The 23703-nt window shown below is 59.9% G+C and overlaps 1 protein-coding gene across 2 annotated transcripts; it reads left to right on the top strand.

Annotated features, from left to right (window-relative positions):
• Nucleotides 1-2243: 2243 nt before the first annotated feature.
• GRK2 (G protein-coupled receptor kinase 2) lies at nt 2244-22533 on the top strand. 2 transcript variants are annotated; one of them, XM_010366364.2, is made up of 21 exons: nt 2244-2662; nt 13246-13322; nt 15174-15247; nt 15392-15493; nt 15600-15674; nt 15813-15874; nt 16715-16766; nt 17077-17168; nt 17443-17542; nt 17631-17709; nt 17803-17933; nt 18250-18344; nt 18413-18520; nt 18730-18796; nt 19100-19200; nt 19679-19745; nt 19818-19913; nt 20174-20336; nt 20813-20949; nt 21041-21154; nt 21252-22533. In XM_010366364.2, exons 1-21 carry the CDS (start codon nt 2550-2552, stop codon nt 21414-21416), a joined length of 2070 nt encoding a protein of 689 aa, XP_010364666.1. In that variant the 5' UTR covers nt 2244-2549; the 3' UTR covers nt 21417-22533. The 2 variants fall into 2 exon arrangements, with proteins under 2 accessions (XP_010364666.1, XP_010364667.1); XM_010366365.2 differs by having other exon boundaries at nt 20228-20336; nt 21252-21460.
• The last annotated feature ends 1170 nt before the right edge of the window (nt 22534-23703 follow it).

The following is a 23703-nucleotide window of genomic DNA, read 5'->3' as shown; positions in this document are numbered from 1 at the left end:
CATGTGCTCCAACAGCTCATTCACTCATTCATTCGCTCATCAAACATTGACGCCTTTGAGTCAGGTCCTGTGGTAGGCACTGGGAGCAAGGGATGAACTAGGAGCACCAGTGACAGTGGGGGACAGTATGTACTCTTTAAATATATATATCAACATTTCCAACATCATGATGCATTTTCCAATTGATGCAGATATGTAATGAGACTTCACTCCCCACTGTCAAAACTTGCAATGATGCATCTTGCAACGATGCATCTTGCAACTGAAGATGGGAAATAGGACCTAGAAGGTGGTAAGTGTAGAAATGGAGATGTACATCGTTGGGGTCAGGGAGTCAGGGAAGACTGCCGGGAGGAGGTGAGTCTTAGCGGATGAGTAGGAGTTGGCCAGGGAGGAAGGTACACAGAAGGGCTTCCAGGCCCAGGAAACAGCAGAAGCACAGAAGTGAGAATGGGTGGGTGAGTTGGTGGGGGAGCTCCAGGTGCAGAGGATGGTAGCAAAACAAACTGGAGCATCCAAGGTCCAAGTCCTCCAAGATCTTGACTTGCAGATTAAGGAGTTTGTTCACCTAATCTGCTTTGGGCAGAGTGGGGTGAGTCCTAGAGACCCCTCTAGGTCTCTCTCAGTAGCCCCAGAAGGCCTGGAGAGCTGCTTCTTGGTGCCAAGCAGGCAGTGATTCCATCAGATCTAGATCTGGGAAAGGCATCTCTGATCAGGGCCTGCATCAGGGCAGTGGCTGGCCATAGGACCCTGAGAAGTAGACAGATTCAAGGAGATTCTCAGGAGGCCAGACAGGAGACTATAGTGACAAATTAGAGAAGGGGAGAAAATGAAGGAGCAGTTAGGGAAAAGAAACCTGGGGCTCACCACTCACTGAGAGGAGAACCTCACCAGCTCTGATATGCTCTGATTCCAGGTTCTGTTGGGGCTGATCCAAGAAGGTAGCCTAGAAGTGCACAGAGATGGGAGCCTTGCTTTGCAAAAGGATCCTGGTTGCTGGCCCACAACATGGTAATGAGATTTGAGCTCTATGTGCCCAGGGCTGGGAGGAGGGTCCTATCCCTTCGAAAGCAAAGAGAGGGTCTAGAGAGGGGCATGTCGAGATAGGAGTGCTGCCTTGAGACACTTGGCTTTCCCCACTCTGGGTGGGCTCTCAGGCGGGTGGGTTTCCCCTGCCAGGCAGCACTGAAACCTCTGTGCCCTCCCGGGCTGGGAGAGGTTTCACCCAACATGTGGAACCATCCTGAAGGAGCATCTGGATGGGATGGGGTACACGGAAGGGAGCTGCCAAGAGTGCTGGCCAGGGACCTGGGTCTATGAGCCTGTTAGGGGGTGGGGTTGGGTGCAGGGTACTTGATCCAGAGTGGGCCTCCAGGGGCCAGGATTGGTTCTAGAGTAGGAGGGGTGGGATTGGGGATGGGGGAAGCCTGTAATTGGACTGCAGTTGTCAGGTCCCAGGTTCTGGGTGACCTACTAAGGATTCTGGGTCCAATGTGGGTCCCAGGTTAGATGTCCTAGTCCTGAGTCTGTGTCCACCGTTCTGGGTGTTGAGCCTAGGACAGTGGTCTGGAGTTGATAGTCCAATCTAGGTCTGAGCCCTGACCCCAAGTCTAGGATGCAGGGTCATGGTAGTGGCCTAGGGTCAGAATCAAGGTTGGGGTCAGTAACCAGGATGGGATCGAGGTCATGGTCCAAAATCTGGATCTGGGGACCTGTTAGGGGTCTGGGGTGAGTGTCATAGTCTGGGTATGGCGTTGGAGACCCAGGGCTGTGATCTGAGGTCATGGTTAGAGTCTGAGGTGGTGGGCAAAGGTTTGAGTCTGGGGTCCTGTTTGGAGTCTGGTGTCAGGTCGTGGACTGCGTCAAAGGTCAGGGAGTCCAGGGTTATAGCCAGGGTCTGAGATGAAAATCCCGGGATGGTGTTCAGAGGTCTGAATTTGTGTCTTGGTGAGCGTTCAGGTTCCTTGTGATCACGTCTGGTGTCAGGGCCGCAGCCTGACTGGAGAGCTTGGGATCCAGAGATGTGACCCCAGGTTGTGGTCAAGGAATGGGTCTGGGATCGTCTTCTGTGCCGGGTCCCTGTCTTGTTCCAGGCCCGGGCCTCCGTCCAGACCCGAGGTCACGGCCAGGATCTGAGCCCGCTGTCGCAGGTCTGGTTCGGGGTCAGACTCCGCGCGGCCTCCAGGGGGCACCATCGCCCGCCCGGCTCGGCTACTTGCAGGCTCGCTGGCGCTGTGCGCGGCAGGCGGGGCCGGAGGCGGCGGCGGCTCCGGGGCGCGGGCGCGCGGGCGGCGGCGGCGGCGGCGGCGGCGCCCCGACTGCAGTCCCGGCGGGAGCGGAGCGCGAGCCGGGGCCGGGCCCGAGCCGGCGCCATGGGGCGGCGCCGCCTGTGAGCGGCGGCGAGCGGAGCCGCGGGCGCCGAGCGGGGCCAGGCGGGAGGCGTCGGCGCCCCAGGCCAAGCGAGCCGCGGCCGGACCGGGCCGAGCGCCGAGCGAGCGGGAGCGGCGGCGGCGGCGGCGGCGGCGGGAGGAGGCAGCGCCGCCGCCAAGATGGCGGACCTGGAGGCGGTGCTGGCCGACGTGAGCTACCTGATGGCCATGGAGAAGAGCAAGGCCACGCCGGCCGCGCGCGCCAGCAAGAAGATCCTGCTGCCCGAGCCCAGGTGAGGAGAAGTCGCCCGCGGCCCCGGCCCGACCCCACGGGCACCCCGGCCGCGACCCCGAGACCCTGGCTCCACACTCAACCCCGCGACTTGGACCCCCGGGGCCGGCTTTCGCGACCCTCTGTCGGCCCCCGAGCCCGGAGCAGCCCGGCCGTGGCGCCTGCGGGTCCAGACGCTAAGCCCCAGACCCTGGGCGCCTGAGCCCGGAGCGCCCCAACTCCGGAGCTCCTCTGCCCCTTCGGCCCCCGGGCCCGCTCCGGTCCCCCGGCCGCCCTGCTGCTTCCTTATCGCGTTCCGCCGCCCCCCCCCCCCCCCGCCGCTGTCAGCCCCTAGCTCCCGCCTTCTCCCACAGGGGCCCGGCGCGCCCCTTCATCCTCCTCCGAGCAGCCCTTGGTCCCTGTGGGGTCCCCTCCCCTCCGCCGGCCACCATTTACCTCGCCTGACGATGTCACCCACCCTTTTGCTGTCCCTGCTCACGGCACCCGCCTTGGGGTTTCCACTACCCTCACCCGTCTCCCCTCCAGTCTACACTTGTGTGAGGTGTCGGGGGACAGCCAGTTTTCCGGACTCTTCTCCCACCCTCTGGTGGAGTCGCTATCCTGTAGTTGGGCTTGAGAGTGCTTTCGGGGCGGCGTGGTGAGCAGGACCTAGGGTGCTGCGGGCACCCTCCGCCTCAGACCGCGCTCAGGTGGGGGAAACATCCCCCGTGCCCTCTCCCCCACGTTCCTCCTCTGGCGTGCACTGCATATGGTGCCCGGTGGGTGCTGTTGACCAGGGGCCCTCCCAGCACACCGGCAACAGCTGGACCTTAGCTATCGCCTCTGTAAGACAACTGACATCACACCTGGTATCAAAGTTTAGACTGCTCAGGATGTAGGTGCAAAAGTACACAGGATGTGGACGATTGCTGCGGTTTGTCCAGCACTTTATGGCTGAGAGAGTATCTCTCTACTGTGTGAGCCTCTCAGCAGCGAATGGGGTGGCCAGGACAGGTATAGTTTAACTGAAGCTCCAGAGGTGAGTGGCCTGCCCCAAGTCACACAGGTTGTCTCAGGTGGCACCTGGCCAACAGATCAGGGCTTCAGACTTCCGGTTCTACATTTCATTGGCTGCCCTGGCCTGCGCCAGGGAGCAGATGTGCCCGCCACGGTTCTTTGTGTCGTGTGGCAACTCCTCGTGCATGCCTGAGGGTTAGCCTCCTGGTGCCCCAGCAGGCTGGGAATGGGGCCTGTCCACACTGCTGTGGTCTTATCATGTGACTGTGGGCAAGTCCCTTCCCTCACTGGGCCTCGTTCTTCTCATCTGTGAAATGTAGATGGCGTGAAATAAGAGTTGTGACTCTGTGATGTCCCTCAGCCTTTGAAGCATCTGTCTAAGCCCTGGGTGATGCTGCAGGGGTGCCATGCCCATGGCCCTCACCGGCCCCCTCTGCCATGCCCTGCTCACTGGGTGTTTGGATTGACTGAACGTCAGGCCTGGGAGAGGAAAATTGGTCTGCATTCTGAAAAGGCCGTTAGGGCCTTTTTTTTCTAAGATATTTGCAATCAGATTTCTCAAAACAGGAACCAGACTGACTGTCAGCTGGGGGCTGTCCAGGGAGCAGTGACGGTTAGTGCAGAAATGAGTTCAGAAATGACAAACCCACGAGGGAGGAAACGGGGGAGTCAGCCTCTAGGGCTCAAAACGGCTGTCCTTGGTGGCCACAGCCTTGAGACCCTCCTGCAGGATGGAGTTCGGCAGTGTGTGAGGTGGGACCTTTTCTGGAACTGTCTGCGTTTGTGTACTCTCCCCCCAGAATGCATTGCTTCTGATGGGGCGCCGCCTTGGCTCTGCAGCTGTCAGAACCCGGAGAAACGAGATGTTCTTCTTTTCCTGTCCCCTTTCCCATCCACAGCAGTGATGGCGGTGATAGCAATAATGATAGGAGTTATTACTGACTTACCTGTTTTGACATCTGTCATCTCAATTCTTCAACCAACCTGTGAAGCTGGCTAGGCCATGCCTTGCATGTAGTAGTTGCTCAAGAAATACCAGGACTGTGTGACGCCCCGGGCAGTCCTGAGCAGAAACAAGGTTGGATAGGATTCTAGGAGGACAGCAGGAGGCGGAGCCAGGCAGCCCAGGTTTTCACATTGGGTCACCATCAGCAGCATGGCCTTCCGCAAATTGCCCACATCTGTGAAATGGACTGGAGGTGCGAGCGCCGAGTATCAGTGTGCTAAGGCCTGGGAAGGGCTATGGGCCACCCCTACATGGGGGTCCAGGCCTGAGGTATTAGGGAGCAGGCCACCCTTTGCATAATGTCTTGCCTTGCACACCCAGTGGGGCAGAGCACGCTCCCCCTGCCCCCCGCCGCCCCGATGGTGATCCTGACCATGTCTCATGTTTGGCCGACAGTTTTCCGTTTGCAGAGTGATTTTTACTCCATTTTGTCCTTTTGACAACTGTGGGAGGCAGGCCCAGTAGGTGGGATTCTCCCCTTTAGCAGTTGAAGTCATTGAGGCTCAGGGAGGGGAGGAGTCGCGTACTCATCACAGAAGAAAGCTGGAATGGGGCCTCAGGTTTCTGGACCACACAGGCCAGTGCTGTTTCTCTGCTGTGCTTTATCCCCTCCACTCACCCCTGCACACCACTGTTCTCGCCCCTGTCCACATTTTGCGGCGTGGGCTGACTGGCACCCCTTGTCTGGGGCCATTGGCTGTCACAGTTCACAAGGCTCAGCCCCCTTCCTGTTGGCTGGGATGGAGACCTGAGCTGCCCTGGCAAAGCTACTGCCCCGAGGGGCAGCTCCACTCCAGGGTCCCATCAGATGCAGGAGCCTGTCTTCCCCATACCCCCAAGGTCAAGGTCAGAGTCAGGGAGAGGGGCTGTGGCTTGTCCCTGTGACAGGGTGCCTCTGGGAATTGTTCACACCTTGAGGTGGCCCACCTTGGCAGTCCCTCCATGGCTGGTGCCTGGGGATGTGGCTTGACCAAGAGCTGGGGCTAGCATCACAGCTCTGAGTTCCAACGGCTAGGGAATGGGAGTGGTTAGGCACAGTGCCACATTGAGTTGGTACAGGGGCCTCCCCTTCTGTCACCCTATAGAATCCGAGGAAACAGTCCCTTTCCCCGACCTTCTTCTAGAAGGAGGCAGCGTAAGGCAGCATTGTGTATCTGGAAGATGGGAGACCTGGCTTCTCCCTCTACATGGGACCTAGGCCAGTCCCTTAGCCTGACTGGGCCTGCCTCGGTTTCCACCTTGGTAAAATTAGGGGGCTGCCCCTTCACTCTCAGGGTCTGTGGTCTGGGCCTTGCCCTGAAGGAACTGCTGTCTCCCTTTCCCGGCAGCCAGCAGTCTTGTAATTTTCATCATTTGCTTAATATGACCACCGAGGTCTCGTGTAATTAATCTCTGGGCTCCTAGCTGAGGAGCCCTGCCTGGGCGCTCCCAGGAGGTTCCTCTGCCCTCCCCAGTGACAGTGGCAGCCCCAGCAGCAGATTGTTGGAGCCGGGTGCCTCTTGCAGCCTCCCGATTTCTTGGCTGTTTCCTGGTCCCTCCCCCACCGAGAGTTTCCTCCTTCCTGCCCCTTTCTGGCTTCCCTGTCTCCCCAGACCCTGCCCCTGTTCCTCCGCTGCCTCGTTCCTGTTAACTCTTTGCAGCCAGAACTTCCTGCCCTTGATTTGTGGGGGAAGGAGTGCAGCGGGAAGCTTTTTCCCTCCCTCCTTCCTCCACTCCTGCGGCACCAGCTGCAACCCTGCTGCTTCCAGCCTTTGTCCCTTACCCAGAACTTTCCACTTCAGTGGCAGCATTCTCCCGACTCCTTTCCCTGAAAACAAGATGATCTTTCCTGCAGTCACTCCTTCCTGGCCTTTGAAGCCCCACCGTTCCCCAGGAATGGGTGTCTGCGATGTCTTTCTCATCTGCTTTCTTTTCCAGAGCATGGGTTTCACTTATTTGCCGTTAAGTCGTACCTGGATAAATGGATTGGAAGGGAGTGTGAGCAATGCAGATTGGAATCTGTGCAGGGGAATTTGGGCTGTTAACCCAGAATGAGGTGTCCTATTAATGCACAATCAATTCCTAGTAGTAAGTTCCCGGTGACGTCAGGTGCAGGCGTGCTCCGCAGCCAGCATCTCCTCCCCGTGCCTAGGTTGCACCCAGGTGGGCTTGGCAGAGGGGCTGAGTGCTCAGGCTAGTGGGTTTGGGTTGGCTTGGCTGTTGCTTTCAGGATGTGCTCTTGCTTCGGAACACATAGCAGGAACCAAAAGCACAGTGTTGCCCTTGAGGATGCACAGCCTCCCTCACACCTGCCCCTTCTTCCCAGGCCCCTTCCCTACTCTCCTTCGGCTCCCCATGGGTCAGTTTCCGCTGCTGGATGGAGCTATATTCACGTTATTTCTACTTTGCTGCAACTGAGATACTAAAAATGAGATGTTTGGCTGCAGCTTTTTTCTAAAACAATAATATCCCTTCTCTGCTTTGCTGCTTACTGCAAAGGGCCGTGTCTATGCTGGCAGAAGTGGGTTTTCTGGTATTAACATGTTGGCAGCTCTGTTCCCAGGTAGGGGCAATTTTCTGACTCTAGAGCCATCTCGAGTTTGTGATGGGGGACAACCCCCTCCTGGGAACCACAGGGCACAGAGTTCTGGAAGTTTGTTCTTGGTGCATTCTAGCGTGATGCAGATTACGGTCTCCATGTCGGCAGTAAATTGCAGGGTGTGGGTGCTCATGTCATATTTGTGAAGAAGCCGTGACATTTGACAAGGCCGCCAGAGTGCCTCTTCCCGAGCATCCCCGCAAGGGAGCTGCTTTGTGGCCGACGCAACGTTCCAGAGCCTGGGCTGTGTGCCGGGCCAGCTGGCTTTTTCTCTCCACTGCTCAGGGCTTGCCTTGGACTGACGGTTTGGGCTGGTCTTTCCTATTTGGTCTGTGGCCCCGTCCTTGAGCTCTGAGGATGTTGTTGGCCCCAGGGAGAGTCATTGAGAAACATTAAGAAGCCCCAGGGGACTTCCTCCTGCTGCTGGCACCTTGGTGTCAAGTTTCCTGGAAATGCCACAGGGAGCACCTCAGCCATAGCCGCAAGCCCTGCTGCACTGGCTGGTGAACGCTCGCTCATCTCCCAGGGGACAGTTCCCAGCGTGGCCGCACCAGACCTGCCAGGCCTGTAGCCTTCGTGCCAGCTCTCACCGTCCTGGCGTGGCAAAGCTTTAGCATCACTGTCGCACGACAGGCACAGGAACCATGGCTCCTGGCTGCCAGCTGCCGGCCAAGGCTGCCTCTCATCCTGGGTTCCAGGGAAGGGGGCTGCCTGCCTCCTGCAGCCCCTAGTCAGGGGCGGGAGGGCAGCCAGGCCAGAGGCTGGGCACATGTCAGGGTCCTCTGAGCCCTGCACCCGGCTCTTTCACAGGGGTCAAGGGAAGGATGGAGGGTGCTCTGGTGGGAGGCCGTTTCTCAGGGAGCCTTTGGACATTTTCTCTGACACTAACTCACTGTGGGCCTCGGAGCACATGGCCCAGCCAGCTTCCTCCAGCCTTGGTTTCCTCACCATCAGCAAGAGTGTGTTGGCCTCTGACTTGTCACTCCCTCCCATCCACACAGCTGCAGCCTCTGACCCCAAGCAGGAGCCACCTGAGAGAGCCCAGGCCATAGAGCATGGCCTGGACTTTGCATTTCTTCTGAACCATGAGGTGCCGGAAGGGACCGGAAGTGCTCCCTCAGCACCCACTCCTTCCCTGTCACCCAGCGCTCAGTGCTGCAGCTGCTCACTGTCTTCTGCCCGCAGCGTTGGGCTGGGCCTGCTCCAGGAGCAGCAGGAGCTGGTGCGGGCTGCCCTAGCTGCAGGGGTGCCAAGGTGGGACTGACCGCTCCTTCCCAAGGCTGGGCGGGCACCAAGCACCTCTGTGCCAAGGAGCCCTTGATACTTTGGCAGGGCAGGCTGTAGGCTCTACCCACAGGGCCCACAGTAGAGCAATGCAGTGCCTGAAGCTGGTCTGTGAGCAGGGGAGTCCCAACCACCCTGCTCAGCTCAGCCCTGGCCACAGGCCCCATCCACCAAGGCCCCATCCTCCAAGAACACAGCAAATGTGGAACAGAGGGTCGGGCAAGACAGGCCACTGTGTGATTCAGCACGGACTGTCCGTGAGCTGTGGGGCGCTGAGGAACGGGGCTCTGGTGGCTCTCTCCCATGGCCCAGCAGGCAGGGCACGGTGGGCAGCACGGCCAGCCTGGCGTTTTAGGAGCACCCCTTCTGCCGTGTCCGCCCAGGCTTTGCAAATGGCCAGTGTGACAATGGCGATTCAGCATCTCATTGACATCCTCATTTTACAGGTGGGGAAACTGGACATTTCAACTTTGTGACCAGGTGGTAAGGGCCATTTGGAACCCAGGCACCCATCCAACGGCCAGAGCAAAGATCAAGGCCCTTGCCCAAAAGTGTTGGGAACCTTAGGTCCTTCCGTCTGGGACTGTTGAGTCCAAGTGGTTCTCCTGATCTCCAGAGTAGATCTTGGGAGCCACGTTCCCCTGGATCTCAGGATTGCTGACCTGGGTGGCGGCAGGGACATGCTCTGGACTCAATGCCACTACAGACTCTGCCAGTATCAGGGAGCGGTGTTGGAGACAAGGTGACCCAACCCAGGAGGCTGCACCGCCCCCATGCCCGCCTGTGCTTGCCACCCTGGCAGGAGCTGCCCCCAGTGGCAAGTTCTTCCAACCTGCCAGTTCCCTTGGCAGCCAGACCCATGGGAATAGACAGGAAACCCTAAAATTGCCACTTTGGGGGCCTTCCATTCAAGGACTCTGCTCAGGCCTGACCTCGTGTTTGGTTTCTTGCTGGGGGGAGGGGGGTTGTTTATTTTATTTAAAAAACATTTTTTTCTTTTTAAGGAAGAAAGTGGAGTGCTGTGGGCTGGGAAGAATGCGGTGGCCATGCCCAGGCGTGGCTGCTGAGGGGAGAGATGGCCTCAGAACCCCGGGTCCTGCTTCCTGCTGTTCCCAGGCAGGGGCCGACAGCAGAGCCCCTGGGAAGGAGAAAGGGCCTGCCCGGCAGGTTCCCCTGGCTGTCGCAGGCAAGGAAGCGAGCATGCTTCCCCCTTGGAGACTTTGTGTGTCCAGTTGAGAAGTGGCAGTGGCTACTCCCTGGCTCCTAGGTGGCCATTCCCTCTGCCAAGCTGGCACTATTTTTTTTTTTTTTTTTTTTGAGACAGAGTCTCACTCTGTCACCCAGGCTGGAGTGCAGTGGCGCAGTCTTGGCTCACTGCAACCTCCGTCTCCAGGGTTCAGGTGATTCTTCTGCCTCAGCCTCCTGAGTAGCTGGGACTACAGGCGCATGCCACCATGCCCGGCTAATTTTTATATTTTTAGTAGAGACAGGGTTTCACCATGTTGGTCAGACTGGTCTTGAACTCTTGACCTCATGATTCGCCCGCCTCGGCCTCCCAATGTGCTGGGATTACAAGTGTGAGCTACCGTGCCCTGCCAAGCTGGCACCGTTTTTGCAGGCTCTTAGGAAGCAAGTCTGGGGCTCAGTGGGACTTACTGCTGAAGCCCCGTGGCCCCCATTCCCAGGACCATGCCCAGCTCCTGGTGGGTGACCCCTACAGGCTAGAATTGCTTTGCCTGTCATCTGCATCTGCCTGTCGCTGCCTTCCGCTTGACCAGCACCTGATCAAACTCGTTTGACCCTCCACTGCCCCGGAAGACAGGCATTTCAGAAGACTGGCATTTTGTGATTTTTTTTTTTTTTTTTTTGGCTTTTTTTCATCCCCTTCTGTGGACCAAAATGTCCCAGAACCCAAAAATCTGGTGCAGAACCAGAGTCCCGCCTTCCCGGCCCACCTCCCAAGTGAGATGCAGGCCCCTGGCCTTGGGGTTTTCTCCACGCTCTGGTTTTTCCAGTGCATAACCTATGCCTCCAGGGCCGCCCAGGGCCCAGGCCTCCTGTCTGCAGGTGCTGAGTGCAGGGACTGTGTCTTTCTCAGTTAAAGAGATTTTTAGGAAGCCCCTGCTGTGTGTGAAACACCACAGTCTCCATCCACCGTTTCCTATGTCCTTGGGAGTCCCACGTGCCGGGAAACATGTCCTTGACAGTGGCTGGTGGATGTGAGCTGGCATATGTCCTGAAGGGGTGGGTGTGCTGGCACGGACGGGGGGCCCATCCTCGGAGCTCCTGTCAGTTCTCAGAGGGCATCCTGACTCCCCGGTGGTAGGGCGTTGACCCTCCTCTTCCCATCCAGGCAGGGTCTGTTCTGAAGGAGTCATAGGATGCGAACTCAGGGTCACTTAGGCCCATCCTTGTCTTCAGTGCCCTGCTTCCTGTTGGAGACAACTTTGGAAGAGGCCACAGCCCCTCCCAGCCTCTGAGGAGCAGGCGAGGGGGTCACGGCCTTGGGACTGTGCTCATGGCAACCCTGCTGTGCTCATGCTATCGTGCTATCGTGCTATCTTGCTCAGCTTTTCCTGAGGAAGGCTCGAACCAAGTGAGAGCAGGGGCCGAGGCCCGGGAGTCCACTGCAGCCCTTCCCAGAAGGACAGTGCTCAGCGGAAACAGATAGGACCCCCTCTCGAGCCTGAGGCCAGTGGCCAGGCAGGGTCCACAGGCCAGGTCAGTGCTGCCTGGAGCTGCTCTCCGCAGACGGCTCTTCTGGCTGGAGCCACTGTTCTTCCAGACCCTCGGGCCCAAAGCCTGGAAGCCCTCACGGGGCTGAACTCATAACCCTTCTCCTGGTCCCCGACAGCCTGAGCCTTCTCTCACCCACCCTCTTCCCCTTCTTCCTGCCAAAGTGTCGCCTCTGCCTGGGCTTCCTCCCCGTAGCACCTCCAGTGGAGTTGGGCTACCGCTGCCCTGGATGGAGCCTCCTGAGTCCTGCTCTCCCGCCCACTCCTTGGCTCTGAAGCCCCCCGGTTTGCAAGGCCCTGCCCTCCCCCTTGCCATGGCCTTTGTGTGACCTCTCCCCTGCCCCATTGGCCTCTTGCTTATCCCTGGACATACTGTCCCCTGCCTGTTCCCATGTCTACCGACCTCCCTGGCTTCGCCACCTGCCGAGATCCTGCTTGCACTCCAGGAACCCAGGGGAGTTCCGCCTTCTCCACACAGCCTCCCCAGACCCAGAAGCCTCCTCCTTTCCCAAGGCTTCTGCACATGCTGTCTGGTACCACAGGCTCAGAACCATGTCCTGGGCAGGGCTGCTTGGAGCAGGGGGTGGCTTTGGCATGATGTACACAGTGCCTCAGGGGTAGATGTGCAGCAGGTCTTTGTGACCACAGCCTGGGTGGCCAGTCCAACCAGCCCTGGACTGGGCTCCTAGGGGCAGGCAGGGCCAGGGTGCAGATAGGCAGGGGCCGTGCCAAGCAGAGAATCTGGACTTGCAGATCCAAATCTCCACCAGCTGCAGTCTTTTCCCAGGAGGCCTGCTGGTGGCCCCATAGATCCTGCAGGGCCATGTGAGCATGACATGGGCTCAGGTTGTTGGCCCTACAGGCCCCCAGCCCCGCACATGCCCTCAGTATGGCAGCTACACGTTACCCTAGGAGCCCAGATTAGTGAGGACCAGATACAGGCCTCAGCTGGCCATCGGGACAGACCAGCAGGGCTGGGCTGGAGATGGACCAGGAGAGGGCAGGAGGGGACAGTAAGGTGGTATTTGAGGCCAGGAGTGAAGCCTGTTGTGGCTCTCCCAGACAGCACTCATTGTGGGGGTGAGATAGACAGGGTGGGGGGTGTCAGGTTGGGTTTTGGGGGTCACAGTGGCCAGTCCTTCCCCTACAGCCATACCAAGCAACCCAGGGCAGGGGTCACATTTTATATCCAAGTACTAGGGACACACGACCAAGGCATGGCCTTTTCTCACCATTTAAAACATTGAGATGCAGTTCATACAAAGTTCATCATTTTATTGTACAATTTAGTGTTTTTTAGTATATTCACCATGTTATGCAACCCTTACCCCAAAAAGAAACCCCATCCCCACCAGCAGTCACTCCTCTCCCTCCCCAGCCCCCCCAAAAAGAAACCCCATCCCCACCGGCAGTCACTCCTCTCCTTCTCTCCAGTCCCCGGCAGCCACAGATCTGCATACTGTGTCCGTGGGTTTGTTCATGTGAGTGGACTCCCACAATATGTGGCAACCCTTTGTGACTGGCTTCGTTCAGCCTCATGTTTTCAAGGGTTATCCGCGTTGTGGCCCCTGTCAGTGCCTCATTCCTTTTTACCGCCGAGCCATGTGCCCCTGTGTGGAGATGCCACATGTGTGTCTTTTCATCTGCTCACAAACCAGGTTTGGCTTTTGTGACTTGGCCAAGTGCCCAAAGCCAGCCGGTGGCAGCACTGGGACCAAACCCTACAGGCAGTGGGCCTCTGAGCAGAGGGCCACCTGCCGGCCACCCTGGCCTTTGGGACACAGCCTGGCGGGGGCAGTGCAGGGAAAGGCTTCCTGGAAGCCCTCTGGTTTGACCTGTGGCTGGGGTGAGTAGGCCTGACATGGTGGCCTCCTTCCTGGAGGGAGTGGCGACACCACCAGCAGTGTCCTCTGCTCACATTTCTGGGCCTGCAGCCCCGACAGGCTCTGGGGGCTTCTGCTTACTGTGCCCCCCCCGCCCTACAGCATCCGCAGTGTCATGCAGAAGTACCTGGAAGACCGGGGCGAGGTGACCTTTGAGAAGATCTTTTCCCAGAAGCTGGGTGAGTATGGCAGTGGTTCTGCCAGCCACCAGGCTTAACTTCTTGCCCCTACCCCAGTCAGCCCAGCCGTGTTCCCCACTCTCTGGAGATTTGGCCTCCCACCTACTCAGGGTGGAGCAGCCAGCGAGACCCCAGGGGTTGCTCCAAGTCTCTGTGACCCTGCGTGCCTCCTAGCCCCTGCCCATCGGCCCAGGGAGCCCCGTGGTGGGGGTGGGGGCCCAGAGTCTTCCAGGGCCGCCAGGGAAGTTCCTCCTTTGGGGTTTTTGTTTTTGAGAGTTGCAGCTTCCCCTTGGCTCGGCCGCAGCTGCTCTGGGCCGTTGGTAGAACTGACAGGAAGAGGCGGGGCCCTTCCTGTGGCGCCTGCCGAGCTGTGGTTGGCCCCGCCCCACCCCATGGGCCCTCTTTGTAAGCAACCTGCCTGGCGCTGGCCCTCCATTCCTCCTCCAGCTGGTGTCTGATGCCTGCTGTCAGAAGTTTAATGCGACCCACCCTCTGGAACTGGCCTGGAGGGCAGGCTTGGGGCAGGTCTCAGGAAACAGGCTCCAGCCCTACATGGCTCTGACTTGGCCTTCCTGAGAATAGGAGGTCAGCTCTGGACAGGGGGCATCCTGGCCTGATGGGATCAGGCATTGGACGTCAGCCTGGGGGAGTCGGTGTGTCAGGAAGCACAGAGTTTGGGTCCCAGGCCTGTGCCATGTGCCCTCGGGCAAGTTGCTTCATCTCTCTGAGCCTGCTGGTGTCCTCATCTGGGAGATGGGACTCATGAGTCCCACTGCGCAGGCCTGTCACAGTCAGATGAGAGCACTGTGCCCACTGTGAAGCCTGGTCTCCATTCCTCAAAGGCCCTGCTCTAAAGGCCAGGCAGTGAGGACTGAAGTGATGGCCGCAGCTCTGACCCAGGTGCCCATGCGGTGTCCCCGAAGGCATGGGAGGCTACCAGCTCGAGCCAGCTCACCCATGTCAGACTGGAGGCCTGAGGAGGGCCTCTGTCCCTGGGTAGTGCTTGGGGGCCAGGTCCCTGGGCCCGGGCCCAGGCCCCTTACTCAGGCATGAGGGCACTCTATCTGGGGTCCCCTGAGAGCCCCTCCCACAGCCCACCTTGCCTCTCCAGTTCCCTGTGGCCCATACCCCTTCCATGCCCCCTGCCCTGAGGCCCCAGCCCCCAACCTCTTTCCCAGGGACTTGCCACTTGGTAGAGTAGTCCTGGGTTCCGCTTGAGTCTCTGCCACAGGCAGTGTGTCTGACCAGCTCCCTGAGCCCTAGTTTCCCCAACTGGACCCATCCTTCCTGCCTGTTTCTTAGGCCACTGTGCCCATAAGCCAGACAATGGAGTGGGGCAGGGTCCAGAGGAGTGGTGTGGCCTCTCAGAGCCCCCTGCTAACCTCCCCACCATGCTGCAGGCTGAACTGGCCCCGGTGGCCACAGCATCTCAGGGCCCCCAGACTGGATCGTGTTGCACCTGTACAGCCCACCCCGGTGCAGGGTATCAGCCTCACAGAGCAGGCACAGGGTCCTGGGCTACAGTGAGTGGGGGCCCAGGTGCCAAGCCAGGGCTCCCTGATGCCAGAGCCACCCCCTCTCCTCTGCCTCACCCATCGCCGTCCAGCTGCCACCTGGGGAAACAGATTTCAGGAAGAGGGTAGAAACATAGGGGCCCTGACCCAGAATCCAGGTATCTTCAAGTTGGCAGCAGCCTTAGTGGCTGCCTGGCCCACCCCTTGCCTGGGGCCGAGACCACCTTTGCCATCTCCATAGCCATTTCTGCCCAGGGAGCTCAACCCACACTATCCGCAATGATGGGAAGGCCTCTGAGAGAGGCGTGGCTCTGTGACCTTACACTGTTGCCTTCAGGGTACCTGCTCTTCCGAGACTTCTGCCTGAACCACCTGGAGGAGGCCAGGCCCTTGGTGGAGTTCTACGAGGAGGTGAGGCCCAGAGGCCCGGGCCCTGCGCTGCCCGGAGAAAGGGAAGGAGGTTGAGGCAGCTTTGTGGAATCCACAAGCCACCTGGTGTGGGCACCCCCATTCCCTGCTGGGCTATAGATGACCTGCAGGAATCCTGTTCTCCAGATCAAGAAGTATGAGAAGCTGGAGACAGAGGAGGAGCGTGTGGCACGCAGCCGGGAGATCTTCGACTCATACATCATGAAGGAGCTGCTGGCCTGCTCGCACGTGAGTGTCCTCGGCTGGCCCCGTGTGCTGGCCCAGAGTCACCTGCAGATTGGGAGGGGAAAAGAGGACCCTGCAGAGAATTCATGGCTACCTCTGTCTTCCCCAGCCCTTCTCGAAGAGTGCCACTGAGCATGTCCAAGGCCACCTGGGGAAGAAGCAGGTGCCTCCAGATCTCTTCCAGGTGTGTGCCTCCCGATCCCTGCCCAGGCAAAGTCATCTTGGACAGCCCTGGGTCAACGAACCTGGTCAGCTGGGGGTGGGGCCTGGGCAGCCATGGTCTCTCAGGGCTCAGTCACCAACTTCCAGCTTCCTCCCTTAGCCATACATCGAAGAGATTTGTCAGAACCTCCGCGGGGACGTGTTCCAGAAATTCATCGAGAGGTGAGAGCGGGGCAGTGTAGGAGAGGAATGGGGAGGGAGGGGCTGCTCTCAGAAGGGTGTGGCTGGTGTGGAGGGCAGAAGCCAGCCTTCATTAGGCCCTGAGCAGGCAGGTGGCTGGCCCGTCAGTGGCCCCCTTGCAAGGACTCCTGAGAGGTCAGACAGGCTGCAGGCCATCTTCTCCCACACTGCCATCCTCAGCACCAGACAGCTCAAAGCCCATCCCAGGCAGTCTCCTAGCTCCAGGGAGCTCCAGGGACCTAGGAGAGCTGCGCCCCCTGTGTCTCTTTCCCATGGGCTGTATAGCACCTTGCTGGCCCACCCGGGCTGAGAAGCATCAGGGTCGTGGTAGGGGTGGGCCCAGGAGAGCACACAGCCCCCGTGACCCTCGTAGCCAGAGTTGGCGCGGTGGGTGGGAATTGTAGGCAGATTTCAGCTAGCTTTAGGGAGCAGCTTTTTTAGGGTCACTGCTGCCCAGCCATAGAGTGAGCTCTATGTCACTGGAGGTATGCAAGCAGGTATGGGAGATGCACTTGTCAAGGATATGGTAGCAGGAAGTCTGGGTTAGACTGGAAGACCTCGTCTCTGTGTGGATCTGATTCCAGCAGGAAGCCACAGCCAGGTGGCTGAGGGCCGTGCTGGGCACCTAAGCAGCCCTGGCTGGCACTGTGGGTGGGCAGGCCCTCAATATATCATTCCCGGAAGAGGACATTAAAGCTCATGATGTTTCCACATCTACCCTCACGGGACCCCAGGGAGTGACTGCTGGGTGGGGCAGGCTTACAACAGCATCATCCTTCCCACATTCTGAGTGGCCCATGAGCCCAGATTCTTCTCTTCCAGCGATAAGTTCACACGGTTTTGCCAGTGGAAGAATGTGGAGCTCAACATCCACGTGAGTGGGCCTGGGGGGGGCATGGAAAGCTGGGCACCCTGCTGCTCCTCTCCCGGGAGCTGGGCCTGAGGCTTGGCTGGGAGTGGGGAGGTCAGGGGGTATCTATCCTTTAGCCCCCAGGGCCGTGGCTATGGGGGTCAGGGCCAGGATCCTGGCATGGGGAGGCTGGAGCAGGTAAGTGTATGGCAAGGATGGCCAGGACATGGGTATGGGGACCCTGGCATGGGGCCAGCCCCTGCTGCCCAGGTGCCTCTGCCCCAGGACTGGGCCAGGGCAGCCTGTGGTGACCGCAGCTGTCCCTGCCCCTCAGCTGACCATGAATGACTTCAGCGTGCATCGCATCATCGGGCGCGGGGGCTTCGGCGAGGTCTATGGGTGCCGGAAGGCCGACACAGGCAAGATGTGAGCACCCTGCTCGGCGCGGGGGGATGTCTGGGGGAGCCAGGCTCCTGGGGGGCCCTGACGGTCTGGGTTCCTCACAGGGCTACCTGCTGCCCCATGCACTCCTGTCTTGCCATGCTGTTACCCCTGCAGGCTCCTCTGGCCCCAGCCCTCCCTGTCTCTTATTTGTGCCACATGCTGGTCCTGGGTCTAATCTTTCCCTCAAGCGCCCCCAGAGGCAGCCCTGGGCCCCTGCTCCCAGGGTTGGTGTTGATTGCTGACCTCTGCCCTGCAGGTACGCCATGAAGTGCCTGGACAAAAAGCGCATCAAGATGAAGCAGGGGGAGACCCTGGCCCTGAACGAGCGCATCATGCTCTCACTCGTCAGCACCGGGGTGAGTGGGGTGGGCTGGGCTGCCGCTGAGGCTCTGGAACCCCGGGCACCCCTGCTGACTGCCCCTCCCCTCATTTCTCCCCTCCCAGGACTGCCCATTCATCGTCTGCATGTCGTACGCGTTCCACACACCAGACAAGCTCAGCTTCATCCTGGACCTCATGAATGGTGAGTGCTGGCCCTGCCCCAGGGTGGGCTGGGCCCAGGCATGGGAGGCTGGGACAAGATGCTGAATGCTGCCTGTGGGGCTGCCTCCCTCAGGTGGGGACCTGCACTACCACCTGTCCCAGCATGGGGTCTTCTCAGAGGCGGACATGCGCTTCTATGCGGCCGAGATCATCCTGGGCCTGGAGCACATGCACAACCGCTTCGTGGTCTACCGGGACCTGAAGGTGAGCGCCCTGCTGTCCCTAGGCTGGGCCTCTGTAGCTGTCCTCTCCTTCTTCTCAGCATCCTGGCCACCAGGCCCAGAGGAGTGGAGCTCCTGGGACATGGCTGCCCCTTGTCTTCCCATCTCCGCCCCTGCCCTTCCCACCGAGCCACTCTCTGGGTCCAGGTTGTGGCTGGGGACAAGAGAGAGGACCCCACCTTTGCCCTTTCCTTGGGAAGCCATCGTCCTCTCCAGTGAAGCAGTGACCCAGCTGGCATCTTGCCTGGCCGGGCCCCATCCTGAGCTGCCCTGGGCAGCTCACTGGGCTTCCTCCACAGCCGGCCAACATCCTTCTGGACGAGCATGGCCACGTGCGGATCTCGGACCTGGGCCTGGCCTGCGACTTCTCCAAGAAGAAGCCCCATGCCAGCGTGTGAGTGCCCCCCACCCTCTCCCTCCCCACCCCTCACCACTCCCGCTCATGGCCCCTTGCTCCCACAGGGGCACCCACGGGTACATGGCTCCGGAGGTCCTGCAGAAGGGCGTAGCCTACGACAGCAGTGCCGACTGGTTCTCTCTGGGGTGCATGCTCTTCAAGTTGCTGCGGGGGTGAGTGGCCCGTCCCAGGTGGGCAGGTGGGTCGGGGCTAAGAGAAATTCCTCCCCAGTCCAGGTGGGATTCCAGGGGAGGGGAGCCCATAGCTGCCTTGGTGTTAGGGGTGGCACCGTCCCTGACTTTGGTCACAGCTCATTCATGCTGCCTGCCTCCCTTTCCCCATTCCTGTCCTTTGACGTTGGTTTTTGGCCTCTCTTGCCCAGGCATAGCCCCTTCCGGCAGCACAAGACCAAAGACAAGCATGAGATCGACCGCATGACGCTGACGATGGTGGGTGCGGGTCTCAGCGCAGGGCCGCGGAGGGGGTGGGTGGAGCTCCTGTGAGTGCCAGGGCATGACTCTTGCTTCCCACCAGCCAGCAGAGATCTCGGCCACTGACCCCTACTCTGGCCTCCGAGGCAGACCTCCTGCCCCATAGGCTCTTGCCCTCCCCGTGCTGTTGGAGCACCTGACAGATGGAAGCGGCGCCCCGTCTGTCCCTCTGCTGGGGGCCTGGACCCCTCGCTCCCCTGAGCTGGGATGGGGTCAAGGGCCCTTCCTAAGCCCCTGCTAATGTCCCACTCCTCTCTAAAGGCTGTGGAGCTGCCCGACTCCTTCTCCCCTGAACTCCGCTCCCTGTTGGAGGGGTTGCTGCAGAGAGATGTCAACCGGAGACTGGGCTGCCTGGGCCGAGGGTGAGTGCCCTGGCTCCTTGGGCATGCTGCCGGCTGTGCCCCCATGAGGACAAGTGCTGTGTCCCGTCACCTGGAACCCCCTCCAAGGTCGCAGCCTCCTTGGAGGAGCTCACAAGTGGAGGCATGGCCAGCCCTGTCCAATGTTCTCAGGGTGGAGGGGCTGCCCTGGGGGTGGGAGCTGCTGGAACCAGCTGGTAACTGGCTTCTAGAGGGGCCCTTGTCACAGACAATGATAATAGCAGCTTTTTATGTTTATTGAACATTTATTAAGCACTGGGCATAGGGTTGCAAAATTTACCAGTGTTAAAACCCACAACCCTATGATGTAGGAACTTCTGTTCTCCCATTTGAGAGATGAGGAAACAGCTCAAGCTTAAGGAACTTGCCCAAGTTCACAGAGCCAGAAAGTGGCTCAACCAGGAGTTAAGCCCAGGGCTCAGGGTGGGGCTGAGCCCAGATGACTGGCCTCTCCCCGCAGGGCTCAGGAGGTGAAAGAGAGCCCCTTTTTCCGCTCCCTGGACTGGCAGATGGTCTTCTTGCAGAAGGTAACAGTCTGCGGCAGGGACTGGGGGTGCTCTGCAGTCCCACCCCCGAGCTAATGCCCTGTTCTGCTGCAGTACCCTCCCCCGCTGATCCCCCCACGAGGGGAGGTGAACGCGGCTGACGCCTTCGACATTGGCTCCTTTGATGAGGAGGACACAAAAGGAATCAAGGTACTGAGCCTTGCCTGGCCTCTTGTACCTGGGCTCCGATCCTGGCCTGGGGGAGGATCCCTGTCCCTTCCTATCACCTGTGAGACCCTTTGCCAGCCCTGCCAGCTTGGAGGCCTCAGCTCCTCCTCAGCCAGCTTCCCTGGTGGTGGCAGTTGCACTGACCATCCCTACCCAGGGCCCTGGGTCTGGGCAGCCTGTGGCTGATGGTATTCCGGCATCTCTGTCCATTCATGTGCCCCTGCCCCATCCACCTGGTAAAGTTACTGGACAGTGATCAGGAGCTCTACCGCAACTTTCCCCTCACCATCTCGGAGCGGTGGCAGCAGGAGGTGGCCGAGACTGTCTTCGACACCATCAACGCTGAGACAGACCGGCTGGAGGCTCGCAAGAAAGCCAAGAACAAGCAGCTGGGCCATGAGGAAGGTGAGGGTCGCCGGCTGCTGCGGCACCAGGCCCCTGCCTGCTTAGAAGTGAGCAGCTGGCTCGGGTTTAAGGAACTTGCCCTGGATCACAGCCAGAAAGTGGCGGCTCTGGGATTGAAACTCAGGCTGGGGCCGGGTGTGGTGGCTCACGCCTGTAATCCCAGCACTTTGGGAGGCCAAGGAGCGCAGATCACTTGAGGTCAGGAGTTTGAGACCAGCCTGGCCAAGATGGTGAAACCCTGTCTCTACCAAAAAATACCAAAAAAATTAGCCGGGCATGGTGGCAGGCGCCTGTACTCCCAGCTACCCGGGAGGCTGAGGCGGGAGGATCGCTTGAACCTGGGAGGTGGAGGTTGCAGTGAGCCAAGATTGTGCCACAGCCCTTCAGCCTGGGCAACAGAGTGGAGACCCTGTCTGAAAACAACAAAAAAGAAACCCAGGCGGGGCCGGCTGAGTCTCCTCTGTCTCTCACCTCAGACTACGCCCTGGGCAAGGACTGCATCATGCACGGCTACATGTCCAAGATGGGCAACCCCTTCCTGACCCAGTGGCAGCGGCGGTACTTCTACCTGTTCCCCAACCGCCTGGAGTGGCGGGGTGAGGGCGAGGCCCCGGTAAGGAGCCCGTGCGGGGGTCCGGGAGCTGGGCTTCCAGGTGGCTGGCTGGCCCGGCTCTTACCTGCACCACCCATCCCTGGCCCTGCAGCAGAGCCTGCTGACCATGGAGGAGATCCAGTCCGTGGAGGAGACGCAGATCAAGGAGCGCAAGTGTCTGCTCCTCAAGATCCGCGGTGGGAAACAGTTCGTTTTGCAGTGCGATGTGAGTGGGGGCTGGGCTGGGGGTGGGAGGGCCGAGGGGCCAGGCCAGGCAGGCTGGGGAGAGCCCCAGCTAACAGAGCTGGGCTTGGCATGTGTAGAGCGACCCTGAACTGGTGCAGTGGAAGAAGGAGCTGCGTGACGCCTACCGTGAGGCCCAGCAGCTGGTGCAGCGGGTGCCCAAGATGAAGAACAAGCCGCGCTCGCCTGTGGTGGAGCTGAGCAAGGTGCCGCTGGTCCAGCGCGGCAGTGCCAACGGCCTCTGACCCGCCCGCCCGCCTTTTATAAACCTCTAATTTATTTTGTCGAATTTTTATTATTTGTTTTCCCGCCAAGCGGAAAAGGTTTTATTTTGTAATTATTGTGATTTCCTGTGGCCCCAGCCTGGCCCAGCTCCCCCGGGAGGGGCCTGCTTGCCTCAGCTCCTGCTGCACCAACCCAGCCGCTGCCCGGCGCCCACCGTCCTGACCCCAGGGGCTGCCCACTCCCAGTGTCTTCCTGTGGGGGAAGAGCACAGCCCTCCCGCCCCTTCCCCGAGGGATGATGCCACACCAAGCTGTGCCACCCTGGACTCTGGGCTGCACTCTGTGCCCACGGGCACTGCTGAGTGGCCCAGCCTCCCTCACTGGGGCGGGCGCAGCACAGGGATCCGACTTGAATTTTCCCACTGCACCCCCTCCTGCTGCATAGGGGCAGGCCCTGCACTGTCCTGCCCCACAGCGTTGGTGAGAGGAGGGGCCTGTTGTCTCCCTGGCCCCCAAGGCCTCCCACAGTGACTTGGGCTCCTGTGCCCTTATTCAGGAAAAGCCTCGGTGTCACTGGCTGCCTCCACTCCCACTTCCCTGACACTGCAGGGCTCGGCTGAGAGGGTGGCATTGGTGGCAGGTGCTGCTACCCTCCCTTCTGTCCCCTCTTGCCCCAACTCCCAGCACCTGGGCTCAGGGACCACAGCAAGGCTACTATGGGTTGGGCCATACTGGCCTCGCCTGGCCTGAGGTCTCCCCGATGCTGGGGCGGGTGCGACCCCTTCTGCCCAGGACGGGGCCGGCCAGGTGGGCGGGCAGCACATCAAGGAGGCTGGCTGGGGCCTGTCAGTGTGCCCCCCACCCCGGCCCGTCAGTGTACCCTTGCCCAGGCTGGCCAACCCCACAGCCCACATCCTGTCAGTGCCGCCACCTTGGGGCGCCGCCTTGCCCACCGCATGCCCCCTCGTGCCAGTCACGCTGCCTGTGTGGTGTCGCGCCTTCTCCCCCCCCGGGGCTGGGTTGGCGCACCCTCCCCTCCCGTCTACTCATTCCCCGGGGCGTTTCTTTGCCGATTTTTGAATGTGATTTTAAAGAGTGAAAAATGAGACTATGCGTTTTTATAAAAAATGGTGCCTGATTCGGCTGTCTCAGACTCTTTGTACCTGGTGACTGCTTTTCAGCCTCTGCTGGGCTGGGGCCCGAGGGGGAGGGTCTCGGTGGTACCAGGTCTCCTCCACCACCATGGCTTCCAAGGTGGCCTGCTGGGGCCCAGGCCATCTTCCAGGTGGGGTGAGGCAGTGAGTCCCACTCCCCCTCCTGCCCTTCCCAGCTGACAGTCCTCCCGCCTAGTCGCTGTCCAGTGCCCATTCCTCACCTTTGCTCAGGGAGGAGAGAGCAGCTTCTGCCACTTACCAGGTAAGCAGGAGGAGGTGCCAGCAGTGTTAGATCTGGTGCAGTGTCTGGGCTGACTGCGACCTTCTCAGGCCCACAGAACACCCCTGCACAGCAGGCTCCAAGCTGACGCCCTCCCCAGAAACAGTCACAAGGCACATCTGCTCTCTAGATCGCGCCGCAGCCTCTGGGCCCTTGGCCATCTCTGGCTTCAGCCTCCTCTCTGGTCTCACTGCACAGCCCTAGTAGGGGTCCCCGAGGCCTGAGGGGAACCCCAGCACTAGGCCTCTACCCAGAGGCTTCTGGTCAACTTCCCTTTCCCCACGTCCCTGCCCTGCGGGCCCCCGGGGTGACTAAACAGATGGGTGGTGTTGCCCACTCCACACAGGGCTTTGCTGGGCATGGCTGGGGCCCATGGCCAAAGCACAGCATGCCAGGCAAAGAAGGGAGGCAGGCAGCTGGGCAGGATACTCTGGGCTGAATACAAAAGAGTCGGGGCAATGGCTTTTGAGCCAGGCCTCCACCATTGGTGTGGGAAGGAAGGAGGACATTTCGGAGGCAGGGAAGAGCCAGGCACTCATGAGTGGCCCAGGCTGGTGGAGGACTATGGGAAGGAGCCATACCTGGAGGCCCTGAATGCCTGGCTTAACCTATTCCAGAGCCAGGTGTGTGCTAGGGGACTGTAGAATGAAGATACAAACGACATGGAGTCCAGACCCACCGTGCTCAGGGAGCCCTTGAAGGCGCTGAACAGGGCTGAGGGTGGTGAGAGCTGGCTCTAAAGTGATTGCTTGGTTACTGAGTGCAGGATGTGGGGAGGGAGGCGAAGGACAGGAGGCAGGGAGACAAACTGCTGCAGTGGGAGAGGAGGAGATGAAAAGAGAGCAAATGGGAAGAATGTGGTCTGGCAGAAACA

Source organism: Rhinopithecus roxellana, chromosome 15 (assembly GCF_007565055.1).
Source record: "Rhinopithecus roxellana isolate Shanxi Qingling chromosome 15, ASM756505v1, whole genome shotgun sequence".
NCBI lineage: Eukaryota > Metazoa > Chordata > Mammalia > Primates > Cercopithecidae > Rhinopithecus > Rhinopithecus roxellana.
This window is presented reverse-complemented; position numbering and strand designations above follow the sequence as displayed.